The 25,481-nt window shown below is 41.7% G+C and overlaps 6 protein-coding genes, 2 long non-coding RNA genes and 1 pseudogene across 8 annotated transcripts; 6 read left to right on the top strand and 3 right to left on the bottom strand.

Moving 5' to 3' along the window:
* The first annotated feature begins 977 nt into the window (after positions 1-977).
* On the top strand, positions 978-7,052 carry LOC129348835 (zinc finger BED domain-containing protein 5-like). Its single transcript, XM_055010378.1, has 4 exons — positions 978-1,127; positions 4,420-4,520; positions 4,883-6,191; positions 6,423-7,052. Exons 1-4 carry the CDS (start codon positions 978-980, stop codon positions 7,050-7,052), a joined length of 2,190 nt encoding a protein of 729 aa, XP_054866353.1.
* A 14-nt stretch (positions 7,053-7,066) lies between these two features.
* On the top strand, positions 7,067-8,355 carry LOC111583504 (histone H1-like; annotated as a pseudogene).
* A 2,974-nt stretch (positions 8,356-11,329) lies between these two features.
* On the bottom strand, positions 11,330-12,569 carry LOC118471823 (uncharacterized). Its single transcript, XR_008601260.1, has 2 exons — positions 12,397-12,569; positions 11,330-12,327 (listed from the first exon to the last, which is right to left on the bottom strand). It is a non-coding gene; the product is annotated as an uncharacterized LOC118471823 (long non-coding RNA).
* Positions 12,570-12,696: 127 nt separating this feature from the next.
* LOC111583485 (histone H2B-like) lies at positions 12,697-14,563 on the top strand. The gene is made up of 2 exons (XM_055009516.1): positions 12,697-13,763; positions 14,373-14,563. The coding sequence occupies exons 1-2, from the start codon at positions 13,393-13,395 to the stop codon at positions 14,386-14,388; spliced, it is 387 nt and encodes a 128-aa protein (XP_054865491.1). The 5' UTR covers positions 12,697-13,392; the 3' UTR covers positions 14,389-14,563.
* Positions 14,434-15,153, top strand: LOC129348834 (cilia- and flagella-associated protein 251-like; the record flags this gene model as incomplete). Its single annotated transcript, XM_055010377.1, has 1 exon — positions 14,434-15,153. A coding segment is annotated over one exon (720 nt), but the record flags the coding sequence as incomplete, so codon positions are not given.
* On the top strand, positions 15,079-15,557 carry LOC129348646 (histone H4). Its single transcript, XM_055009518.1, has one exon. It carries the CDS (start codon positions 15,199-15,201, stop codon positions 15,508-15,510), a length of 312 nt encoding a protein of 103 aa, XP_054865493.1. The 5' UTR covers positions 15,079-15,198; the 3' UTR covers positions 15,511-15,557.
* A 1,815-nt stretch (positions 15,558-17,372) lies between these two features.
* LOC111570654 (uncharacterized) lies at positions 17,373-18,362 on the bottom strand. The gene is made up of 4 exons (XR_008601508.1): positions 18,180-18,362; positions 17,911-17,999; positions 17,656-17,721; positions 17,373-17,496 (listed from the first exon to the last, which is right to left on the bottom strand). It is a non-coding gene; the product is annotated as an uncharacterized LOC111570654 (long non-coding RNA).
* Positions 18,363-21,436: 3,074 nt separating this feature from the next.
* LOC111570658 (histone H2A-like) lies at positions 21,437-21,990 on the top strand. The gene has a single exon (XM_023273547.3). The coding sequence runs from the start codon at positions 21,453-21,455 to the stop codon at positions 21,837-21,839; it is 387 nt and encodes a 128-aa protein (XP_023129315.1). The 5' UTR covers positions 21,437-21,452; the 3' UTR covers positions 21,840-21,990.
* A 1,250-nt stretch (positions 21,991-23,240) lies between these two features.
* Positions 23,241-25,315, bottom strand: LOC111570671 (histone H1-like). The gene has a single exon (XM_055009501.1). It carries the CDS (start codon positions 24,229-24,231, stop codon positions 23,587-23,589), a length of 645 nt encoding a protein of 214 aa, XP_054865476.1. The 5' UTR covers positions 24,232-25,315; the 3' UTR covers positions 23,241-23,586.
* Positions 25,316-25,481: the final 166 nt, after the last annotated feature.

Here is a 25,481-nt window from a genome sequence, read left to right as displayed (position 1 = left end):
CACTCCTTTTAGTCATATTGACATGTACACAGACATTATTACTGTATTATATTATTATACACTATTATAATACTATAGATATTGATTAGGATTGCAGATCAGTTGATTGCACATTGCACAAGCAATGAATTAGTGTGATGACACAGGACTCTGAACATGTAAATCCTTTTTTTTTCACTGGGACCACTCCTATGCTCTGCCCACATGTCCTGGTGCTTTGAAAGCCAGACTCAGCAAAGCCATGGCCAAGGTGGAGAGTCTGGAAAGAGAGAAGAGGAATGCCAAAGATCAATGTGGTCTTCTGGAGGAACTGAGAGTGAAAAACCTAATAAACGAAGAGCTGAAAGAGAAGCTGGACTTATACTCAGGTAAAATTACATTTAAAGTTTTGAGAAGATTTGATAAACACAAGTGTAAAACATTTCCATCTGTGTTTAAAGTTCCTAGTTTTTATATTGAGGGGCACTTGCTATTTTGTGTGTGCTAATTTAACTTCAGATCTTCCAGTTCACGTACTGTCTAAACAGGGCCAGGAATACACCAAGGATCAGAAGGAGTTCGCCGTCACTCTCCACCTACATGGCCCAAAGCATACACATATCTGCGGGAGTCCCTTCACTTGAATCTTCTACATCCACATACATTGCAAAGGTATTATCCATGTCATTTAAACTCTACTGTCTATACAAGCAGTGTATATAATTTTAATGCTTTATGAAATTACAAGATGAAAGAAGGATTTAGCCACACATCAATATGGATCCCGACAATCCTGATTGGGCATTCACACTAATTACTTTTTTGTTTCACTGAGGTGGATGAGTTCTGTGGACACCAAACCTGGCCTTGATAAAATGATGCTGGACATGTTAAGGAAAAAACAGGAGGAGGACCCCACTAAATATGGACGTGTGTGTCTCATATTGGACTCCATGTCAATAAGAAAACATGTCCAGTATGATCCTCATAGTCAGAAAATGTCCAGCTTTGTGGATATGGAGGATGGAGTGAACGAGACAGATGTTGCTACTGAGGGTCTGGTTTTCATGGTGGTAGGCTTACAAGGCCACTGGAAGGCCCCAGCTGCCTATTACCTTACCCAGTCATTGTCACCTGTGACCCAGAAGGTACTGCTTGTTCATGCGTTGGAAGAACTGCATGAGTCTGGCATTGAAGTGGTGTGTGTCACTATGGACAGGCACGCTTCAAATATCAACATGTGCAACCAACTTGGATGCCAGCTAAAGGCAAACTCCACTGAGCCCTTACAAACATTTTTTCTGCATCCAGTTGCTGGAGAAAGGCTGTATGTAATGTTGGATGCCTGCCACATGTTAAAACTAACATGTAACATGATGTAGGGTTACAGCCCAATAATCAGCAGCACTGGCCAGATCAACTGGGGGTACAGTGTTCAGCAGAACAATGTCCAAGTCAAAGAGGGACTACATGCTGCGAATAAAGTCACAGACAAACATGTAAACTTTGACTCCCAGAAGATGAAGGTGTCCCTGGCTGCTCAGACACTGTCGCTCTGTGGCAGTGGCTCTACACACACTGAGGGACCTTGGATATTCACAGTTTCAGCTCTGTGAAGCAACGGCTGAATTCACTGAAGTAATATTAAATTAAAAAAATTGCAACGTACCCATTTTCTGCCCATGCTGTGAAAATGATTCCCTTTTTCATTTCAGAAAGACGCTACCAAGTCATTGAAACGTTATTTATTTTGGTCATGATTCCGATACCATTATTAACCAGACATTTTCTCTTATATAAGCTCATGGACAGGCTCTTTGACATAATGAACAGTTGTAATCCCCAGCTGAAGGTTTTAAAGCCCCCCTTGGTACTCTTAACTGGTCAGAGAAAGTAAGTTCTTGCTGAGAGGCAGGAATTACTTGATGGCTTTAATGATGAAAGATGGCACACCCCTTCACCGATTAAAGAGGTTTTTAGCAATATGAGGCCTATGTTCACACAATAAGTTCAGTAATGTCTAGTTCATGACATTCTCTCGACCGGGCAATAAGAACAAAAATGCATATTGCGTTGATTTTGGACCAGTTACCTCTGTTGCTGTTGCAAGCATCCTGTAAGAGTGACTATTGGTGTTTTCAAACATGATATGGATATAATATCCATATATTGCCCGGTCCCCTTCTGTTCTCTTGTTCTGCATGCTGCATCGAGTTCAGGTGATGCTCTGTTGACTGGTTCCCATCTTGTTGCTTTATGCCATTGTTCCAAGTGGCATTACTGTCATAAAATGAGGTGAAGGGCAGTGGTGGCGCAACGGTTAAATCTCTGGACTACTGATCAAAAGGTCAGAGGTTATATATCAGGGTTTATTGTGAGACGCGTTTTAAGGATGCTGTCTTGTGGTGTGTGCTGTGGTAGCCTGGTGACGGATGCTGCACCTGCATCTTTTGATCAGAGCTACCACCTGCTGACCCTCAGGAATAGGGGAGGGCTCACGATTCCTTCTGAGGGGACATCAGCAGAACGTTTCATTCGCCAGTCAGAACCAGGTCAAAACATGAGTGTGTCCTCTCTCAATCGGTTGGTCCATGCAGGCATTGGATCACAGGACATGTTTTTCCTCAAGGGGCACATCGAGGACACACAGTATGGCATTGAAAACCATCACTTTGGGCTCATGTCAGTGGTAGTTTCAGTTTTCCACAAACTAAGATACCATCACATAGCAAAAATGAGAACACTAAGACTCCAAATTGGCAATTCACGGAAGAGGCTGTGTAAGACAGTCCTTTTCCAAGGTTTCTAAATTGGTGAAATAAAGCAACCTCAAAATCAGTTTGAGCGGATGTTGTCATCCATCTATAAATATGTAAATATATGTAACAACAAATATGTAAATATAATGAATAAATATGTAACAACAAATATGTAAATATAATGAATAAATATGTAATATAATAGGTAAATAAGTAACAATAATAATAAAATATGTCACGTGATAGGTTAATATGTAACAATAAATAAATATGTAATATAATATGTAATGAAAAATAAATGTGTAATAATAAATATGTAACAATAAATAAATATGTAACATAATATGTAATTAAATGTGTAATAATAAATATGTAATCTAATAGGTAGACATGCAACAATAAATGAATGTATAACAGGTAAATATGTTATTGTTACTGACTACTGTAATGTTCTCCTGCCGGGTCTCCAAAAAAAGATGATAATTCTTTTTCTCCAAGTGCTTCAAAACTCAGCAGCACCAGTTTTAACTCATGTTTTAAAGTCTCTCATCTGGTTACCTCTGTGTTAGAATTGATTTTAAGATCCTTTAATAGGTTTATAAAGCTCATATAAAGAGTGTTACTATTTTAAAAGCAAACTCAAGAATCTACCTTCTTAGTCAGACTTTGATTTGATAGATTTTATTTACATTCTTATTTGAACTAATTGTATTGACTTCTTTTATTTATTTTTTCCCCATCAAGCATATTTTAGGCTATGATGTAGCCAAGACATGCAATTAACAAATAGATTTTATGTTAGACTAATTATTAGACTGACAGCTGCATGTTGCTGTCTTTATTAAAGTCATTAATTTCTTAATCACACACCAATAACAGGCTGATTCTAGATCATTCAGGATGAAGAAGGCAGAAAAATCCTGTCATCCTGCAAAATTCTCAAATTATATTTCAAGAGGAGCTGAGCCTCCCATGTAGTTCCAGCTTGGATGTAAATAATTTGTGCTAAAATCGTTTTTGTTTGTTTGTTTTACAGTTTCGGCTTCTTGTATTCAGTCATTAACAGTTTCTTGCATCGTTTTCCAAATCAGCCCAAAATAAATAAATATGTGCTGATCAGGATTAATAAGAAATCTGTTTAACTGTAAACTAACAGGAAAGTTCATTATCACTAACTCCATAAATAATCTATATATAATATGTGATCACCAATAAATGTGTGAAAAACTTTAATGATTTTCTAATTCATGTATTTAAACATGAGACTTGCAACCTGGATCTGAATACTGGATACGAGGACAATAACATGTAAAAAATGCTAAATATTAAGGCAGCAGATGTAATGTTAGTTAAATCAGAGGTTTATTAAAGAGTTCAAGTGTCGGTGCTTCGATAATCCAACATTTAGTCCAGACGGAGTCTCTTCCAGCGGATCATCCAGACACCAGCAGCCGCCCCGAGCACCGGCAGCGTCCGTGTGTTTACCGGCGGACAAAACTCTCCGCTTCCAGGCCAACGAAGCAGCACATCGCCGCCGTTTTCCTTCCACCGTGTCCTCACATGTCTCTGCTAACCGGAACACCGATGTTCCACCGGAGACGAGGAGCTTTTAGGCGGTTTAGGAGCACAAACGTGCAGAAAAGTGTCAGCGAGCCGCCCTCGGTCCCCGTGTGTCCGACAGCTTGGAAGCTTCCTGGAAGCGAGAGACAAAGAGCTGGAAGCCGAACATGAGCCCAGTGTGGAGGGACACGCGTGTGGTCGGCGTGGCAGCGACCGTGGACTGTGAAAAAGCAAATTTTGTGCGTATTTTGTGTAGGGTGACCAGACGTCCCGATTTACCCGGGACCGTCCCGTTTTTGAGCCCTGCGTCCCGTGTCCCAGCAGATTTTACTACCCCCATTGTTTTGTCCCGTTTTTATACAAGCGCGGTCCCGGGCGTCCTGGCTTTTAACTTCTTCCCCTCGTCAATCAACACGCACCACACTACATGTTATTAGCCAAAATAGTGCATTATGGTTAAAACGTGTTGTCTTTGGGCCATGTATATGTCAATCAAAGTGTTGTCATGGTAATTTATATATGAACCTATTAAAAAACTTGTCGGCCCTCCGTGTGTCTGTATCTTGATGCTCATTGGTCCGTAGTGTTGTGTTTATACGTTCACAACAGCCAGCTCCACGCCGCGGCTCGAATGAATCAGTTCACCGGCACAACATGCCAAAAAGAAAATCGAGGCTAACTACAGAGCTCCTGGAGCAATACAGCTTTTTAAGAAAAGTTTCGGGAAACGAAAATGCAGCATTTTGTTCACTGTGTAAGAGTGAGTTTTCCGTTTCTCATGGTGGAAAAGCCGACGTGCAGAGCCACAGCAAAACTAGCAAACACAAGAGGTGGGAACAGGCGGGAAGTAGCTCTGTTAGCGCATTTTATGGACCTGCAGCTGCTGGCGATCAAGAACTTAAACGTGCTGCTCAGGAGGCCACATTTGCCTACCACCTGGTGAGACACAATCAAAGCTTTCGTTCAATGGACTGTACAGCTGGTTTAATACGGAAATTTTATGACCAACGTTTTACCTGCGCTCGCACCAAAGCTGAAGCAATTATTACGAATGTGATAGCGCCACATGCAATGGATTTACTGAAGGAGGACATCGCCGATGCCAGTTTCATCTCTGTAGCGGCGGACACGTCGAACCACAAGGCTGTAAAACTTGTCCCTGTTGTGATTCGCTACTTCACGTTGATCAGAGGTGTGAGCGTGAAGATACTAAAGTTCGCCTCACTACCAGGTGAGACATCCACCCTTCTATTTAATGAAGTTCAACGTAGCCTCTCTGCTTTTGACCTGATGGATAAAGTGGTTGGATTTTGTGCTGACAACACCAACACAAATTTTGGAGGGAAGGCAAGAAGAGGACAAAACAACGTGTTTTACAAACTTGATCAAGCTACCCCATGCAGCCTGGTTGGGGTAGGATGCGCCGCACATATTGTGCACAATGCTGTGCAGTCAGCAGCTGACACCCTTCCCTGTGACATTGAGAACTTTGTTGTCAAAGTATTTGGATATTTTCACATTTACACCGTTCGGACTGAGGAGCTAAAAGATTTTTGTGACTTTGTGGAGGTTGAACATGCAACTCTTTTGGGAACAAGCAGAACTCGCTGGCTTTCACTTGGACCTGCTGTTGAAAGGGTCCTAAAGCTTTATCCACCACTTCAGTCCTACTTCAGATCTCAGGACAAAGCTCCCAATACCATCCTGAAGTTTCTTGAAGACCAAGTGTGTGAGGCATGGCTTTGGTTTATTCACAACCAGCTGACACCGTTCAATGACACCATAAAGAAGATGGAGAAGGAGAAGAGTTCAGCCATCCATTCTGCCCAGCACATCTCTAGTCTTTTGGAAAAGCTTATGGAGAGAAAGGCTGCCCTCTTCATGGGCTTGAAGGTTAGTTGTAATCCTGACTAGTGTTAGGGGACATGTGGGAATTATATATATATATATATATATATATATATATATATATATATATTTGCTATAGTAATTTAAAAAAAGTTTAATGACATATCTTTAATCTGTAGTCTTGATTATAGTTAAGAGTAAGTTTACACTAACTACAGCTAATATTTCTAACTGCTTTCTAAAGTGTTTTTTTTTTTCTCCTCTTTTTTTATTTAGGTGAAAAGTCTGCTGAGTGGTTTCCCAGAGCACCAAGTGAACGTGTTTAAGGCACGTGTCCAGAACTTCTATGACTGCTGCATCTCCTACTTACAGGAGTGGGGCTCTCCATTCAGAGATCTGAAGTGTCTTTCCTGGACACTACTGGACCACACACCTGAGTGGGATGAGGTTGAAAGCTCCCTGAGGTATGTCTCAACCAAGCTGCCACAAACTGACATCAGTGAAACAGAGCTGTTTGATGAAGTCACCAGTGTCAAAACCTACACATCTGAAAAGCTTGAACAGTGGAATACAACTTCAACAACTGCAGATGAACGCTGGGCAGAGATGTTCAGACATTTTAAGCAGAGTCATGTTCCGTTCAAAAACATTTCTGCTTTGTGCCAGTTTGCAATGTGCCTTCCTGGCACAAATGCCCCTGTGGAGCGCATTTTTTCAATAATGAACAATACATGGACTGATGAGAGAAACTGCATGTCGTTGGACACTTTGAAAGCACTGCTTATTGGGTTAGGGTTAGGGTTAGGGTTAGCGTGTGGGTTTAGGGTTAGGGTGTGGTCGGCGTGGCAGCGACCGTGGAATGTGAAAAGGCTGATTTTGTGCGTATTTTGTGTCCAAAACGTGTGAGAGAAAACACAAATATGGCCGCGTTTGAGGCAGCGGCAGCCCAGTGCAGTGTGTTGCCTCTTTACGGTTCTCATGGTGTTTATAAGTCCCGCCTCCTGCCTTCAGCTCTGACACTTTGAGACAAACAGAGACACAGGAACATGGCGGAAGAAGCTCCAGCAGCTGCACCGGCTAAAGCCCCGGCCAAAGCCCCGAAGAAGAAGGGCTCCCGGCCCACGAGGGACGGACCCAGCCACCCAAAGCTGATCGTCGACGCTGTGGCCGAGTCCAAGGAGCGGAAGGGGATCTCACTGGCTGCCATCAAGAAGGTGCTGGCGAGTAATGGGTTGGATGTGGTCAAGGCCAACAAACGCATCAACACCGCTGTCACCAAGCTGGTCACCAAGGGGGTTCTGACCCAGACTAAGGGCACCGGGGCCTCCGGTTCCTTCAAACTCGCCAAGAAGGAGCCCAAAGTCTCCAAACCGGCCAAGAAGGAGACCAAGAAGAAGGCTCCCGTCAAAGCCAAGAAACCCCCCGCTGCTAAGAAAGCTGTTGCTGCCAAGAAGTCCTCGAAGAAGATAGCAGCAGCTAAGAAGACAGTGTCCAAGACGTCCCCGAAGAAGGCGGCGGCCAAGAAAGCTGTCAAGAAGACTCTGAAGAAGAACCCCAAGAAGTCCGCCGCTAAGAAGCCCAAACCTGCAGTTAAGAAGCCCAAACCTGCAGCTAAGAAGCCCGCAGCAAAGAAAAATGCAGCCAAGAAGCCTGCAGCTAAGAAAGCTGCCAAGAAGTGAAGCTGCTTCATCTCCACTCACTCATCAGCAAAGGCTCTTTTCAGAGCCACCACAGCCTCCTCTGAAGAGCTGCTGCCTCCCTCATCACTGCATCAACACTCTCACAATACTCATCCATTCTTTCCAACATTTATGTATCAATCTTCAGTCACATAAAACGAATGCATTTTTATGTAAATGATACTAACCCTTTATACTTGTTCTCATCCAGGTTTTGTGTCTTGTCTTTTTGCACCATCTGAGTCAATGAAGTCATTAAAGCTTAATCTCAAAATTGCATTTCCTTGTAACTAACCCATGTAGCATTTTTAGCTTCACAAGTTGAAAATAAAGGGGAGGGGGAGGGTTGAAGACTTACTATTCTTTACCTTTGTAACACCACAGAGAAAGACAATCCAATTAAGTTCTGAAAATAATCAGACCAACAAATTACTTACTTATACATATATTTGTACATTTCCCCCTTCTGTCTATATATACATAAGAACTGAAATGTAATGTGAAAATAAAGCATGTACAGTGGTCCCTCACTATATCGCACTTCACGTCTTGTGGTCTCACTGTATCATGGATTTGTAGTTTTCGTTCTGTTCCACAGAGGTTTCACTACATCACAGAACGTTACAGTACAGACACTTCGTCTTATTTTGATGTTTTGACAAGCTGTATTTTAAAATAACACTGGAGAACACATTTGTGCTTTCAATACACTGTAGTTGCCAGCTGCTTTTATTTTGATACAGACTGTGGTATAAATGTGGCAGGAAGTCATCAAACATACTACACTTCATACTCACGGTCCTGACAACATAACACTGAACCAAACTAACAAGACTGACTAAACCACCAAAACACAATGAAACACAAATGGTATTAACACTGGAACACTAACAAAAAACACAATAATGACATTTAAACCCCCAAAACCCTAAACTCCCATGGTGCATTGCAGCACAACACTAGCTCTGCCATCGCTACATTATTTTAATAATTTTTTGCAGTAAAATAAGCACTTTCTAGCCTAAAAATTGAAAACAATATTAAAAAATGTAAAGAAAATATTAAAACATAATCAAAGAGTATTTATGGTAAATAAAATGTGTAGCACACAGCGCTGGGCTCTGATTGGCTCAGCGACTGCAGCATCAGTCTCCTCCCCTGAGTATAGCATATGGTATTATATTATATTATATTATATTATATTATATTATATTATATTATATTATATTATATTATATTATATTATATTATATTATATTACATTATATTACATTATATTATATTATATTATATTATATTATATTATATTATATTATATATGGTATATATATTCTATTCTATTCTATATGGTATAGCAGCATTCAGTATCTGGTCTGTCCGTCTCACACAGACGTCTGATCGCTGCATAGTGTTGCTCTGCGGTGATGTGAGGTGTGTGGGGAGGATTTATAAAGCCTTAAAATATGTATCAACAAGAAAAATACTTAGAGATTGCAATACTCCGCCAAGACAGTTCATCCTCTGACCTGGCGCTGAACACAGGCGTGTGTTATGCATGTGTGCGTGAATCGTCTGACCTAAATATGTAGCGGGACACATGTGATGGGACTCAAACACCCCCACAATTTAATCTATCAGTCAATTGTTCCTTGTATCAATTCCGATAAGTCAGCAACGGCAGATTTGTAATAGGATCACATGATCGTCAGTAGGGATCTGATGCAACTGTTAACTTGTTGTCATGGTTACAGTGACGCCGTGCCGACCGCTATATCTTGCAATGGGAAATCCTTAACAAATCCGTGGATCCAGACTATAAGCTGCATCACTGCCAAAATCTAACCACTTGTGTCATTTCTGACCTTCCCTGAAAATTTCATCCAAATCCGATGATCTGTTTTGAGTAATGTTGCACAGGACAGACAGATTCACACACAAACATACGCGGATCCTCACACAACTCTGCCACATTCCTTGATGGAGTAATAATAAAATAAATATTGTAGCATCGGATTTGGGTGTGATTGTGTTCATTTGCATTTACTTTATTTTGTTTATTATTTTGGTGTTTATTTATGTTGTGCCTTGGATCTTATTTTGTTTCTTATTTGGTCAGATGTTTTGTTGTTTTGTGTTTGCTTATTGCCCTGCTCGGTGTCCTCGATGTTGGTTCTGCATTCTTATTGTTTTTGGTACAACTGTTTTAATTGTGGTACAGCAGGAGAGCCGGTAAGAGCGGTCTGTGTTTGTTGTGCTGAGTGGTGAATAAAACCTGCAGAAAACTCTCCTGTCCTGCTGGGGATGTTTATCATGGAAGACAGCAAAAGACATGAGCATAAAAACGCAAAATAACTGGAACCGGCCTGACCTACAGCCCTGGAGACGGGTGAGTCGGTAACAATATCTTTGCTACTTTGCGGATTTCCGTCTATCGCGGAAGGGTCTGGAACGTAACCCCCGCGATAGACGAGGGACCGCTGTAATATTATTTTAAAATCGTTTTACTACTACCTCTCTTCTCTGTAACACAATATATATTTTATAATTTTTATTATTTGACTTCCCTGACAACTGTCTATACAAAAAAGCAAAATAACTTTCATGATTACAATATTTCTGTTTTAAGTTTTAAATTGAGTATTCCGTTGTGTTAAGTACTTATGTCTTTGATAATAATGTTCACCATTTTAAAGGAGCATGACTGAGCTCTATCTGAGGAGGTGTTTCACCTGTATGCACTCATTTATTATGAGTTTGATTTTAGTTTATGAAATGTGTTATATCATTTTGAGAACATTTTTTGAACAACAATAAAATGAGAAATATATAAAGAAAAGTGTAAATTAGCAGAACAAAATGTACATGTTTTCAATACCATCATCATACTGTAAACACACACTAATACAAGTTGAAGTCAAAAGAAAAATCTCGTTGCATTAATTTTGAACTATTTGTTCTGAATGAGACAAAGTGGTTTAAGGTAAACATCATAGTCGTTCACATCCGTCATACATCTTTGACTATGGTTCATCTTTTGAGAAAACAGATTCCTTCAAAAAAAATTGTTGGACTTTAGAGAATCAGATTTGTTTTGAGGTTTCAGTCCAGTCTAATACATTAATCATTAAATTGGTAGCAATCTAAACCCAGTTCATTATTAAATGTGTGTGTTTGTCCGTTCGGCGACGGTGGTGCACCGTAAACATGCAAGTGCTGTTCGTGACTTTGCAAGCCTACACTGCGATCCAGAAAGAAATAATCTGTTAGTGGCGTTCGGGGCCCCGGTTGGAATCACGGAATGCAGCCGGTCAAAATGGGGGCTCTTTTTGGCCGACAACTGCTGCATCCTAATGTGGCGAGCGGAGGGGTCGGGGATAAACTACAATTACTGAATGTAGACACCGGCCAGACAACGCCACCCTGGGACTTTCACCCAGGGAATTATAACCACCACTAACGAGAAGGCAACTCAGGTTCGTTCCACTGATGAGACAGGAGACATGATTCCAGTGCAGGCAAAAGAATACAAATTTTATTTAATACTAAAAATACTCAGTTTAAAACCAAAAAAAGAAAAAAAAAAACAACCATTCACACGAGATTGTTAAATGACGGGTTTGGGGACTAATCAGAGCTGGGGGCTCTCTGGTGGAGGTTTGGGCCAACGGGCAACACAAGGGAGCCCAGGAGAAATCACCCCACTCACACGTGAACATGCACGTGCACACACACACACACACACCTGAGTGAATAAATAAAAAAAAAAAACACAACCAGGGGATGAGCAGCACGCCACACAGGAAGGGGTTCCCACCACCCGAAGACACCAGTTCCCACCACCGGAGGCCCACAGCTCCTGCAAACCACAAAGGGAAGGGAACAGTTATTAACGGGGTTCCATAAATCAGCTGACAAAATAATAATTACCAGCACTTAAGAAAACTACTTAACATAAAAAAACAAGTTTGTCAAAACTGAAAGATTCAATTAACTGAATGAATGAACATTAACTTATACTTAAACGAAATCCACTGCATACAAAACGACTAATCAAGTGCAGTCACGTGACACAAATCCTAAAATCAGACAAAGAAAATACCTAACAAACACAACTGGCCACGTGACTGCAGTAAATACTCAAAAAAAGACAAGGAGAAAAGATAGAAAATTAAACCCTATTTTCACACATGCACTCTGGACGTTAGAAGAAGCAGCATGTACAACGGTTGGTCAGCAGCCACAGACACAAGCTGGAAGCAGCCAAACACCCACAGCGCCAACACAAAAGCAGATAACAGACTGGAAGAAGACTAAGCCGACCGGCAAGCGTCGGCAACACAGACCCACGTCTGCGAGACAAACCCACGGAGACAAAACAGCAGCGTCTCCTACGGTTGGGACCCCGTGTAGCCCGCACAGCTCCAGACAAACGGCAGCCCACCAATCAGTAAATTTTGTCCACCACGAGGGAACGGGGAGCAACCGGCAGCCACGGTAACAGCCTAAAATGACAAGCTGTTACACACATGCAACATAAACACATTATGGGATCGCAAGCAAAGGAAACCTACCAGTAACGGCTCGCGAGCGGCTCACGGCTCGAACTGGACATACAGCAGCCAGCGAGCGGCTCAGCTCTCTGCCTATGGACACCCAACAGTGACCCTATAAAAATAAACAGCCTCTATAACCACTAGACATGAACACAGCCTTAAAGAAAGGGCAAACAATGCAGCGACTGCTACCATACCTGTCAGCAATGGTAAACAGGAAGTGAGGCAAACAGGAAGTGAGGCAAACGGGAAGCGGGGCGTGCCCCTGACGTTCGTGTCATGATTGGTCAAAGCAAGGCACGGTCAATATGTCACAGGAGCATAACACAGCCAACCCAAGGAGAGTGCAGCAGTCTTCCTGCTACACTAGCTCCCCTTTCTGGTCCCTGTAGCCATTTTTAAGCTTTTTAATTTTGTTGAGGATTTAGTCGAGGTTCCGCTCCAACCGGCTGCAGCCACCTCCCGCTGGATCGTTTCCAACACCAGCTTGGTCCGAGAGGCTCCCTCTACTTTAGACTGAATTTCCCAGAAGCACTGGGTCTCTTCCTCAGACTGCTGCTGCTTGGATTTGGCGTCTATATTTACCGGTTTTCAAAACACAAACACTAAACAATACTACTACTCGCTCGGCTGTTTAAAAACGGCGGTTCTGTGTTTTCACCGTTGATCGTCGGTCACCGTAACCCCGCCCCCTGCCCGTGACGTACTCGGTTTTCAACTCTGGCCCAGCAATGAGTTGGTGCCCGAAAAAGCCCCAGTTTTTGGAGTCTGGAGCCGCAGCTTCGCCATAAAAAACAAAGAAACGTTGCCAAGTCGGGTACTGGCTCCAACTTCGAACTTGAACCAGCCCTATCAAAAAGGGGGTTGTGTCGTCTCCATGGAAACCAGACTCCAACCAGCAGAGCAGATCAGCCAATGACAGACGGGGGGCTGCGCAGTCGTATTTCCATGCGGCCTGTATAAAAAGTGTCTCTCTGCTCTCAGCTCCAGTCGTTCCTACAGAGACGGAGAAAGATGCCGGAACCAGCCAAGTCCGCCCCGAAGAAGGGCTCCAAGAAAGCGGTGAACAAGAGCGCCGGGAAGGGCGGCAGGAGGAGGAAGAAGAGCAGGAAGGAGAGCTACGCCATCTACGTGTACAAGGTGCTGAAGCAGGTCCATCCCGACACCGGCATCTCGTCCAAGGCTATGGGCATCATGAACTCGTTCGTCAGCGACATCTTCGAGCGGATCGCCGGCGAGGCCTCCCGCCTGGCTCACTACAACAAGCGCTCCACCATCACCTCCAGGGAGATCCAGACCGCCGTCAGGCTGCTGCTGCCCGGTGAGCTGGCCAAGCACGCCGTGTCCGAGGGCACCAAGGCCGTCACCAAGTACACCAGCTCCAAGTAAACACCTTCATCATCCAGTAACACACAACGGCTCTTTTAAGAGCCACACACTTGATCTGCAGAGCTACTCATCCGCTTTCAGCTGACATCTGGAGGATCAAACTGAAAATAAGTTCTTATTCTAGTAACTTAATGCATTTTACAGAAAAAGAACAAGCCAAAGCAAGCAGTTAACTTGGCATCTGACTACACACAACACTGTAAAATTTCTTTTGGAAAGTTACTCAAATCAAACAATGTTAACGACAATTTTGTCCTCAAACATTTGGTTTCTTAGGATTATATTTTCGTGTTTAATGAAGTAACGGGAGAAATCGTGACCTCTTTTCTGATTGGTGACCACTGCACATATAAATGATCTTTATTAATATCTGTAATGATTCCAGATAGACTTTGCTTTAACAATGAACTGACCGTTGCTGAAGTTTTCACAATATTAAGGTGTGACCTGATGACCACAATGAATGCTAATAACTGGTCTGATTGTTGCTTTAATATCTGAAATGACATGTTAAATTTATGTTTATATATTGTGTTATTGTTTTGTGTGTGCTATATGGTGACACTGCTCATGTTTGAAACACAATTCTTCTTGGATCTTCTCAGCTGCTGTAATGTGTGAATTTCCTGCTGAATGATCCATAAAGACAGCAGCTGCTGATCCTGCTGTTGGTCAGTTGGTGGCGCTGATGCAGCAAAGAAGGTTTATTATGAAGCAGCAGGAAAATCCACAGAAGAAGAAGAAGAAGAAGAAGAAGAAGAAGAAGAAGAAGAAGAAGAAGAAGAAGAAGAAGAAGAAGAAGAAGAAGAGGAAGAGGAGGAAGAGGAGGAGGAAGAGGAGAAGGAGGAGGAGGAGAAAGAGGAGGAAGAGGAGGAGGAACAGGAGGAGGAGGAGGAAGAGGAAAAGGAGGAAGAGGAAGAGGAGGAAGAGGAGGAACAGGAGGAGGCAGAGGAAGAAGAGGAGGAGGAGGAGAAAGAGGAAGAAGAGGAAGAGGAGGAGGAGGAGGAGGAAGAGGAGGAGGAACAGGAGGAGGAGGAAGAGGAAAAGGAGGAAGAGGAAGAGGAGGAAGAGGAGGAGGAGGAGGAAGAGGAGGAGGAGGAGGAAGAGGAAGAGGAGGAAGAGGAGGAAGAGGAGGAGGAGGTGGAAGAGGAAGAGGAGGAGGAGGAGGAGGAAGAGGAAAAGGAGGAAGAGGAGGAAGAGGAGGAACAGGAGGAGGCAGAGGAAGAAGAGGAGGAGGAGGAAAAAGAGGAAGAGGAGGAGGAGGAAGAGGAGGAGGAACAGGAGGAGGAGGAAGAGGAAAAGGAGGAGGAGGAAGAGGAGGAGGAGGAGGAGGAGGTCCGCCTCTGTCTTCTATCACGTCCTCAGTGGAGAGTTAAATCTCCGTGAATCCAGCAGCGGCATCATTGAGCAGAAAACTGCAGAAGAGCGACGATGTCTGGACGAGGCAAAGGAGGAAAAGGACTCGGTAAAGGAGGCGCCAAGCGGCACCGTAAAGTTCTCCGGGATAACATCCAGGGAATCACCAAGCCCGCTATCCGCCGTCTGGCTCGCCGCGGTGGAGTCAAGCGTATCTCGGGTCTGATCTACGAGGAGACCCGCGGTGTGTTGAAGGTGTTCCTGGAGAACGTCATCCGTGATGCCGTCACCTACACCGAGCACGCCAAGAGGAAGACGGTGACCGCCATGGATGTGGTGTACGCTCTGAAGAGGCAGGGCCGCACTCTGTACGGCTTCGGAGGTTAAAGTCAGCGATCATGCAGCACAACAAAGGTCCTTTTCAGGACCACACACCTCCTCTACAGAGCAGCAGCCTCATGCTCCTCACTCTATATTGACTCTTTTAAAAGAGAACTAAAACAAGCTGTTAGTGGTACATAATCGTGTATTTAAAATATTTATCTTAAATTTAGATGAGTATCAGTTTCAGCAGCTCGAACAACCTGTTCTTCAACAGATGTGATCCTGATCCAAAATATTACTTCACATTGGTTTTTATTAAATCTGAATAACAAGATTTGATTTATCTATAAATAGCTACTGTAATTACAGGATGTTTAGAGTGGAGTTATTGATAGAAGTGTAATTTTAAAGATATTATATCTACATACATCCAGTTATTTGTATTTACAGAAATCTGTCTACAGAGCAGCATCCTGCTGCTTCACTGTATTAATGCTCCTATTGAGCTAAAATGCTCTGATCAAGTGTAATATTAGAGAAAGTGAATGTGATACAGCAGCAAGTACAATATTAACAAGCTTTTCAAGAGCGCTACCAAGCTATTGTATCACCTAAAAATCCTGCTGCAGTCCTCTCTAAACTAATGCAAGACTGACTACTGTAATGTTCTCCTGCCTGGTCTCCATAAAAAGATGATAATTCTTCTTCTCCAAGTGCTTCAAAACTCAGCAGCACCACTTTTAACTCATGTTTTAAAGTCTCTCATCTGGTTACCTCTGTTTTAGAATTGATTTTAAGCTCCTTTAATTGGTTTGTAAAGCTCTTACTGGTCTTGGTCTTTCATATTAATCTGATCTTTTTATATTATGAACCCTCTAGAACCTTCAGGTCTTCAGGTTTTTAATTAAACTTACAGTCAGAACAAAAACCTGCAGTGAGGCAGCATTTTGTTCTTCCATCTGTGGAACAGCAGAAGACCTGAGGACAGCAGTGTTGATACTTTAAAAGCAAATTGAAGAACCTACCTTGTTAGTCAGACTGTTGATTGATTTGATAGATTTTATTTATATATTATTTCCTTAGAACTAACTTCTTCTCATAGCAGTTTTTGATTGACTTCGTTTATCTTCATCAAGCTGATTTTATGCTACCATTTAGACAAGATATTTAATTAACAAAAGAATTTTCTGTTTTGATAGAATTATTTTAGAGACAGCTGTATTTTGCTGTCTTTATTAAGAGCATTAATTTCTTAACCGTAAACCAAAACAGATTGAGTTTAGATGATTCAGGATGATAAAGACAGAAAAACACAGTCATCATACAGAAATTCTCAAATTATATTTTAGGAGGATCTGAGCCTCCCACGTAGTTCGTCACTTTTCTCTCAAGCCAATTCCATCGGAACTTGTTTTTGACACTTTTATCTATTTCTAGCACTGATGACTCTTGATCTTTGCAGCAGCAGGAGCTAGACTGGTTCTCTTTGTCTGTTACGCTGCAGGAGAAACGCCAAGCGCTTCTCAAAAACCGGGAGCAAGAGTAACAAAACCATACCTCACCCCCCCTAAAATTTTCTCAACGGATTTGGACGAATCACAGAAATGATCAATTTGAAAATTAAAACGTCGGATTTCCGCGGAACTGCGGAAAATTGCCATGCCTGAAGTATTCAACACAAAGCACTACTTCATGTCCTACCTTAGATTTTAAATGTTTAATTCACCCAAAAAGCACTTATTACAATGTCATAAGTTATGAACCATAATTTGGTTGCTAAGGCTAGCACTTGGACAAATTGTGTAATTATCAGATAAAATATTAATAGAATCATCTGTAATGGCCTTTGTGGAGTCTAGATCTCAAACAGGACAGTCTGAAAGGTTGGAAAGAGACAAAACACAAGGACAACTCTGAAGACAGATATATATTTATTTTACACAATAATATGAAAAAAAGTAAAAGCTGAACACACACACACACACACACACACACAAAAGTAAGTGAAGTCTATGGCTCCCACTGCAAAACCTCTGATCTCACTTCCTCCTGATAGAGACACACAGACAGACATTAATAAGCATAAATAGATATAGAACTGATATATCTGATAAACTGTACACATTTCACTTATTTACTTTGGTAGAATATATTTTATTTTTAACATTTCATGCCAATACACCTCCTTTTGAAATGAGCACCACTTACCAACTGAACAGTCTGCCTTCTTTCTTCAGGTCTTTTTTAATCCTTTGACAAAATTCCTCCACTTCACTGAAAGAGTGAGACAACATTATCACTGCAGGCTTTACAGAAATACTGGTAACACTTAAAAAGGATACATTCACAAACATTGGTACACTTTAACAAAGGTGGCAACTACTTGTATTAGTAAACAGTTAAAAAACTAAAACATTTTAGCGCATTGTGTAAATTTTAAAAAAATCCATTCTTTACCCTCACCTTTGATGGTAAGCTGGACCACTGAAGAAGACCTGCTCAGCCTCCTGCAGGGACAGATTGTCCTGCATAGACAGGTCATATATGATGGCCTACCAAAAGAAAACGGTTCATTTTTAAACAATATAATTTACATATAGCATTTTACAGCAGAGCAAGTCATGCTAGACAGGAACACACACAAACAGCGCCATGAAAGGTGTGCTATTTATTTAGCCTATAAAAGTGCAGGACCACAGACGTGGATAATTATATTACATGGCAAAGCCTACCTCTGGAAAGAGAACATGACAGATGAACAGCACTTCATCTGTGAAGCTCAGTTGTGTTGGTCCTCTGTGCAGTACAGTCTTTAGAATGCAAAAAGCTTGTCCTGTTGTTCTTCACTATCCAGGTAGACGAGCATCTGGCAACAAGACTTCTGATGAATCCAAGCAGAGCGTTTGCCACTAAGTACATCCTGAGGGTAAACCAAAGTACAGACACAATGAATTTCTGGAACTCAGGTATTCTTTTGAAACACAGCCAAAAAGTGTTCTGTCCACTGATAATATTCCAAACAAAGGCCCTAAGTGAATCTTTTCTGAGTCAGTCTACAATGATGAGAAAACAGGAACATTTTCAAAGTACCACCAAATGCTGCTCAGCTCTCTTTGACTGGATAATGAAGTCCACCAGTCTGGTTTCCTTTGCAGTGCGTTCAGTGACAGCCTGCATATGGAGCAGAACTTCATCAGTGACGGCACCTCGTCTTGGCACTCTGTAAACAGGCTTCAGGGTTCCCTGGAGCAGGATTCTGGCTTCATCAGTCCAGAAAGCAAACCTCTGGCCATATATTTCAAACATAAATATTCATCTAAGATAAATAATGGGAAAAAGCAAATACACTGGTGAAAAAAATGCCATGCACAAATACTCTGGACAAAGACTGCCATCCACAGTCTGATGAACTTAATGTAGTTACCAGATGTTCTACTGACATGGCACTGATAGTGTTATCAGTTTGTAGAAGTGGAAGTGAACTCCTAACTTGCCACTAAAATTTATATACACGTTTTGTTACAGGTTGTCGTACCCCTCTGTTTGGAAACGCTCCGTGAGAAGAAGACACCACCACTTCTGTATCAAAGGCATGTCCATCTGAAAGCAGTGTGACAATAGAAAGGAAAATCTGAGTTCAAAATGTGTCCTTTCTCTTCAAAATGAATAGTATGTGGCAACAACAAAAGCATTTGGAGAGAGCAGTTTCTTCTTTGTGTACACGTTTTTTTAAAACTAACATAAACATAAATAAACATAAATCAAGTTTAATCTGGGAGGTGGACCAATACATTTAAAATGTTCTGTCTTGGATTCAATCTGTGTAATGATGTATCTTCATACAGGCTGTACAGTAGACAGAGTAGATGAGGTAAAGGAGTGAAGGATAAGCCTACATCAAAACTGATTGTTAAAAATATTAAATGTCTCAGCATCACAAAAGAATGTGATCACGAAAAGTCCGACTATGAAGAAAATGTACTTTCACTGTTTAACCTTTTTCACAGCAGACATTTGAACTGGTCACAGGTGGAAAAACTAATAACAGAGGTCCATAAAGGTTCTTGGTAAACTATGCCAGAGAACCAGTAGAACACCAGCAGTTCTAACAGGAATCCATGAATTGATACACCTTTGATTTAAATTGAAACCAGTTCAGATACCTGCAACTTTATTAACATCATAAAACCTGTAAAATTGTTAGTATTAAACACTTACACTGATGGTTGTTGTTGCTTAATGTCCTTGACAGACAGAGATCATTTCAACATGATTTTACCACCTGGTGAAGGTTAATTAATATGCTGCTTGTAGTTAATTATCATCACCTGGACCTGGGCTGCCAAAATCTGGCTAGGACTCAATTAAACAAATGATCAAACAAGCTAAGCGTTGGTTTTACAGCAGCGGTCACTGTATAAAAGTGGTCGTCTGTGCTACTTAATGATGAGCTCAAACACAGCTTGTTTCTCAGTTTAGCAGGTTAACAGCTTTGCTCCGCAAATGAAAACAGCAGAAATGTTTATAAAGTTAAACAATAAAACGCTGTAAAACAAACATTTATTTGTTTTATAAAGTTAAACTAATAAATTACTAAATTAGTACTCACATGATTACTATCGTCCATCATGGCGATAAATGCTGCTAGTTTGTTTAGCATCAACACAGTGGGAAACACGAACAACGGGGCCCAAGAAGAAGTGGTGGCCTTTAAATTGCGGTCCTATCGGTGTGCTGCTTAAAGTGCAGCCTCCAGCTGTGTAGAAAAATTTACAGGGGTTAGAATGAATGGGGAATTGTTCTTGAATAAGCCTTTTGTATTGTAAGTATATTTTGAGTGAAATCATCAATTTAAAACGTAAATTGTGCACTTTAGTGATCATCTATTGCGGTAGGTGGCACTGTCTATAAAAAGTGCTCTAAACTTAAAGGAAGTGTACAGTCCTGGAGGTAGTGATGGTGAAATCGAAGCTTCATGAAGCAATGAACCACTTTGACACAACTGCTTCAAGAATTACACACTGCTTCGAAGCATTTGACACAACCAGAAGAGTGACATCTGCTGGCTGTATGTCAGAACTGCATCTAAGCGGAAAAAAACTGAAAAAGCCTCAGGACTGCTGGTCTCACACTGCTTTGTACTTGCAGTAAACGTTTTAAAACGTTATATATGTTTGTTTGCATAAAAGTACAGATTTTTGTTATGTTAATGACCAATGTTTCTGTTATTTACAATTGAATTTATTACAATTATATTTTCATGTTTAATAAAGGAATGGGAAATTGTGACCTATTTTCTGATCGGTGAACACTCCATTGATAAATAGTGAAATACTGACCAGTCACAGTGTAATTATTTTTAGTTTAAATGACCTTTATTAATATCTGTAATGATTCCAGATAGTCAGAGTCTGCTGACAGATGTTTCATTGATTTATAGGTATTCAAAGAGGACCTGGAAACAACTAATTCTATGTATGTATGTATATACATATATATATGTACATTTTTTTTTTATTGCTGTTGCTCTGCAATATGTTCTCATGCACTAAGTGACTTGGACCAGATATTTTTCCTTATGTTTATTGTAAGTCGTAAAGAATTTCAGCGAATAAAGATGATAAACGTGAGCTTAATAAAAAATGCTTTAACTTAAATAGTGAAATTATAAAAAGTACGACATTTTTCAACACTTGGTTTGCAGAATTAAACTTGAATTCACATGTAGCTATGGCTTAGTCTACTGCATATATTTGTACTGCTTCTGGCTGAGATTCTATTTGAAATCCACGAAAAACATGTTTTACTAAACTGGAGTTGAACCGTTTTATTTTAAACTGTGCAGCGACCATCCGACTACAACAGCTCTCCTCTGATTGGACGATCACAGTCTACGCTGAGTCTGACCAATCAGTGAGCAGCCTGTTGCTCTATATAAGCTGCTGTCTGCTTCGCTTCCTTTATTTCAGTTTCCTGTTTTGTGTAAGAACCTCCTGTGTTAAAAGATGTCTGGACGTGGAAAGACCGGCGGCAAAGCCAGAGCCAAGGCAAAGAGCCGCTCCTCCCGGGCAGGACTCCAGTTCCCGGTCGGTCGTGTCCACAGGCTGCTGAGGAAGGGCCACTATGCGGAGCGTGTGGGTGCCGGCGCCCCCGTCTACCTGGCGGCTGTGCTGGAGTACCTGACCGCTGAGATCCTGGAGCTGGCTGGAAACGCCGCCAGAGACAACAAGAAGACCCGCATCATCCCCCGTCACCTGCAGCTGGCTGTCCGCAACGACGAGGAGCTCAACAAGCTGCTGGGCGGAGTGACCATCGCTCAGGGCGGCGTGCTGCCCAACATCCAGGCTGTGCTGCTGCCCAAGAAGACCGAGAAGGTCGCCAAGTCCAAGTAAAGCCGAGGACCCGCTGAACGACACCAAGGCTCTTTTCAGAGCCACACACTGTCCTCTGTAAACAGCAAACATCCTCATGTGTCTCATCAAACACTGTCAGTGAAACATCCAGACCAGCAGCTCATAATAAACAGTTACTGGACCAATCAAATGTTGGTTTTAAATGCACTACTGGTTTTTAATTGGTTTGTGAGGTCGTGTATAATAACGATATTTCAGGACACAAGCTGCACTGTCTGCTACCGTTTAAAACATGAACAGTGTCACGACAGGACACAAAAACAATAACACAAAAAAAGACAAATTTTAATACATGAATCAAACATGTCATATTAGAGACTAAATCTGTACAATTTTTGGAACAGGTTAATTTTGGTCATAAAAGGTTTCAGTTTGGCTCCGCCCAGTGAAACTGCTACCAATTGTCCTCTCTTACGTCCGCAGTTTACCCCCAAACACTTCCTACTCAGAACAATTAAGTTCAGACTAATCGTTTAATACTAATGCAAAGATATTTGTGTTTTGGGTTCAACTTAAATTCGTGTGTGTTTACAGTGCTAAACATATTGTTAAATTTAGTTCTGCTGATCTTACATTTTTATTGAGATGTTTTATTTTAGTTTATTATTCTTTTTCATAGAACAGTAAACTAGGAGGTTACAGTACCTTCTCAGATAATAAGCTCCGTCCTGCTCATTTAAAATGATTTACATTATTATCAATAAATAATACAACAGAAAAAACAGTAATATAATGTAATAATGTATGATGCAGTTTTTGTATTTAAAAAATACTTTACAAATTCTAAATATATAGTTAAAAAGAACAGGTAGTAAAAAACTGATCTGAAACTGTTGTAATCCTTAGCTCCACATTAATTCCAATTCAGTTCTTATTTTTAATGTCTCTCTAAATGTATTGAGCACCATTTATAACAACGACAGGTTGCCTTTAACAGACTAATGATGTGTGTTTAGTATTGAAGTGTTTATGTTTGGAGCTGAATTGAATGTTTCCATGTTGTCGAGCTGTAAAATGTGAGCAGTGATGTTGAGTGTTGATGCAGTGATGAGGGAGGCAGCAGCTCTTCAGAGGAGGCTGTGGTGGCTCTGAAAAGAGCCTTTGCTGATGAGTGATGTAGTGAAACCTCCGTGGAACCGAACGAAAACTACAAATCCATGATACAGTGAGACCACAAGACGTGAAGTGCGATATAGTGAGGGACCACTGTACATGCTTTATTTTCACATTACATTTCAGTTCTTATGTATATATAGACAGAAGGGGGAAATGTACAAATATATGTATAAGTAAGTAATTTGTTGGTCTGATTATTTTCAGAACTTAATTGGATTGTCTTTCTCTGTGGTGTTACAAAGGTAAAGAATAGTAAGTCTTCAACCCTCCCCCTCCCCTTTATTTTCAACTTGTGAAGCTAAAAATGCTACATGGGTTAGTTACAAGGAAATGCAATTTTGAGATTAAGCTTTAATGACTTCATTGACTCAGATGGTGCAAAAAGACAAGACACAAAACCTGGATGAGAACAAGTATAAAGGGTTAGTATCATTTACATAAAAATGCATTCGTTTTATGTGACTGAAGATTGATACATAAATGTTGGAAAGAATGGATGAGTATTGTGAGAGTGTTGATGCAGTGATGAGGGAGGCAGCAGCTCTTCAGAGGAGGCTGTGGTGGCTCTGAAAAGAGCCTTTGCTGATGAGTGAGTGGAGATGAAGCAGCTTCACTTCTTGGCAGCTTTCTTAGCTGCAGGCTTCTTGGCTGCACTTTTCTTTGCTGCGGGCTTCTTAGCTGCAGGTTTGGGCTTCTTAACTGCAGGTTTGGGCTTCTTAGCGGCGGACTTCTTGGGGTTCTTCTTCAGAGTCTTCTTGACAGCTTTCTTGGCCGCCGCCTTCTTCGGGGACGTCTTGGACACTGTCTTCTTAGCTGCTGCTATCTTCTTCGAGGACTTCTTGGCAGCGACAGCTTTCTTAGCAGCGGGGGGTTTCTTGGCTTTGACGGGAGCCTTCTTCTTGGTCTCCTTCTTGGCCGGTTTGGAGACTTTGGGCTCCTTCTTGGCGAGTTTGAAGGAACCGGAGGCCCCGGTGCCCTTAGTCTGGGTCAGAACCCCCTTGGTGACCAGCTTGGTGACAGCAGTGTTGATGCGTTTGTTAGCCTTGACCACATCCAACCCATTACTCGCCAGCACCTTCTTGATGGCAGCCAGTGAGATCCCCTTCCGCTCCTTGGACTCGGCCACAGCGTCGACGATCAGCTTCGGGAGGCTGGGTCCGTCCCTCGTGGGCCGGGAGCCCTTCTTCTTCGGGGCTTTGGCCGGGGCTTTGACCGGGGCTTTAGCTGGTGCAGCTGCTGGAGCTTCTTCCGCCATGTTTCTGTGTCTCTGTTTGTCTCAAAGTGTCAGAGCTGAAGGCAGGAGGCGGGACTTATAAACACCATGAGAACCGTAAAGAGGCAACACACTGCACTGGGCTGCCGCCGCCTCAAATGCGGCCATATTTGTGTTTTCTCTCACACGTTTTGGACACAAAATACGCACAAAATCAGCCTTTTCACAGTCCACGGTCGCTGCCACGCCGACCACACGCGTGTCCCTCCACACTGGGCTCATGTTTGGCTTCCAGCTCTTTGTCTCTCGCTTCCAGGAAGCTTCCAAGCTGTCGGACACACGGGGACCGAGGGCGGCTCGCTGACACTTTTCTGCACGTTTGTGCTCCTAAAACGCCTAAAAGCTCCTCGTCTCCGGTGGAACATCGGTGTTCCGGTTAGCAGAGACATGTGAGGACACGGTGGAAGGAAAACGGCGGCGATGTGCTGCTTCGTTGGCCTGGAAGCGGAGAGTTTTTTCCGCCGGTAAACACACGGACGCTGCCGGTGCTCGGGGCGGCTGCTGGTGTCTGGATGATCCGCTGGAAGAGACTCCGTCTGGACTAAATGTTGGATTATCGAAGCACCGACACTTGAACTCTTTAATAAACCTCTGATTTAACTAACATTACATCTGCTGCCTTAATATTTAGCATTTTTAAACGTTTTTGTCGCATCCGGTATTAAGATCCATGTTACAAATCTTTCTAAATGTGTGTATTATACTAAAATGTACATTGCGTCTTATGGTATCATTTGTGTGTTTAAATACATGAATTAGAAAATCTTTTAGTTGCATTAACGTTTTTCACACATTGATTCTCCATCACGTTTTATGTGGAGTTACTGATACTGAATATTCCTATTAGCTTACAGTTAAATTGATTTCCTGTTCGTCCTAATCAGCACACATTTACTTTGAAGAAGCTGAAACTGTAAAAACTCTTTTAATAGCGCATAAGTGATTTACATCCACAGTCGAACTATGTGGGAGGCTCAGATCCTCCTAAAATATAATTTGAGAATTTCTGTATGATGACTGTGTTTTTCTGTCTTTATCATCCTGAATCATCTAAAATCAATCTGTTTTGGTTTACGGTTAAGAAATTAATGCTCTTAATAAAGACAGCAAAATACAGCTGTCTCTAAAATAATTCTATCAAAACAGAAAATTCTTTTGTTAATTAAATATCTTGTCTAAATGGTAGCATAAAATCAGCTTGATGAAGATAAACGAAGTCAATAAAAAATTGC

This window comes from Amphiprion ocellaris, chromosome 4 (assembly GCF_022539595.1).
Source record: "Amphiprion ocellaris isolate individual 3 ecotype Okinawa chromosome 4, ASM2253959v1, whole genome shotgun sequence".
Classification (NCBI taxonomy): domain Eukaryota; kingdom Metazoa; phylum Chordata; class Actinopteri; family Pomacentridae; genus Amphiprion; species Amphiprion ocellaris.
This window is presented reverse-complemented; position numbering and strand designations above follow the sequence as displayed.

What these genes read in the sequence shown, in the direction of transcription:
- LOC129348646 (XM_055009518.1), top strand. Translation starts at nt 15,199, where the DNA reads ATGTCTGGACGAGGCAAAGGAGGAAAAGGACTCGGTAAAGGAGGCGCC.
- LOC111570671 (XM_055009501.1), bottom strand. Translation starts at nt 24,231, where the DNA reads ATGGCGGAAGAAGCTCCAGCAGCTGCACCAGCTAAAGCCCCGGTCAAA.
- LOC111570658 (XM_023273547.3), top strand. Translation starts at nt 21,453, where the DNA reads ATGTCTGGACGTGGAAAGACCGGCGGCAAAGCCAGAGCCAAGGCAAAG.
- LOC129348835 (XM_055010378.1), top strand. Translation starts at nt 978, where the DNA reads ATGTCCAGCTTTGTGGATATGGAGGATGGAGTGAACGAGACAGATGTT. An exon ending in TGTCACCTGTGACCCAGAAG is followed by an intron (nt 1,128 to 4,419) that starts GTACTGCTTGTT and finishes TGTGTCCGACAG; the next exon opens with CTTGGAAGCTTCCTGGAAGC. An exon ending in CGTGGCAGCGACCGTGGACT is followed by an intron (nt 4,521 to 4,882) that starts GTGAAAAAGCAA and finishes ATTGGTCCGTAG; the next exon opens with TGTTGTGTTTATACGTTCAC.
- LOC111583485 (XM_055009516.1), top strand. Translation starts at nt 13,393, where the DNA reads ATGCCGGAACCAGCCAAGTCCGCCCCGAAGAAGGGCTCCAAGAAAGCG.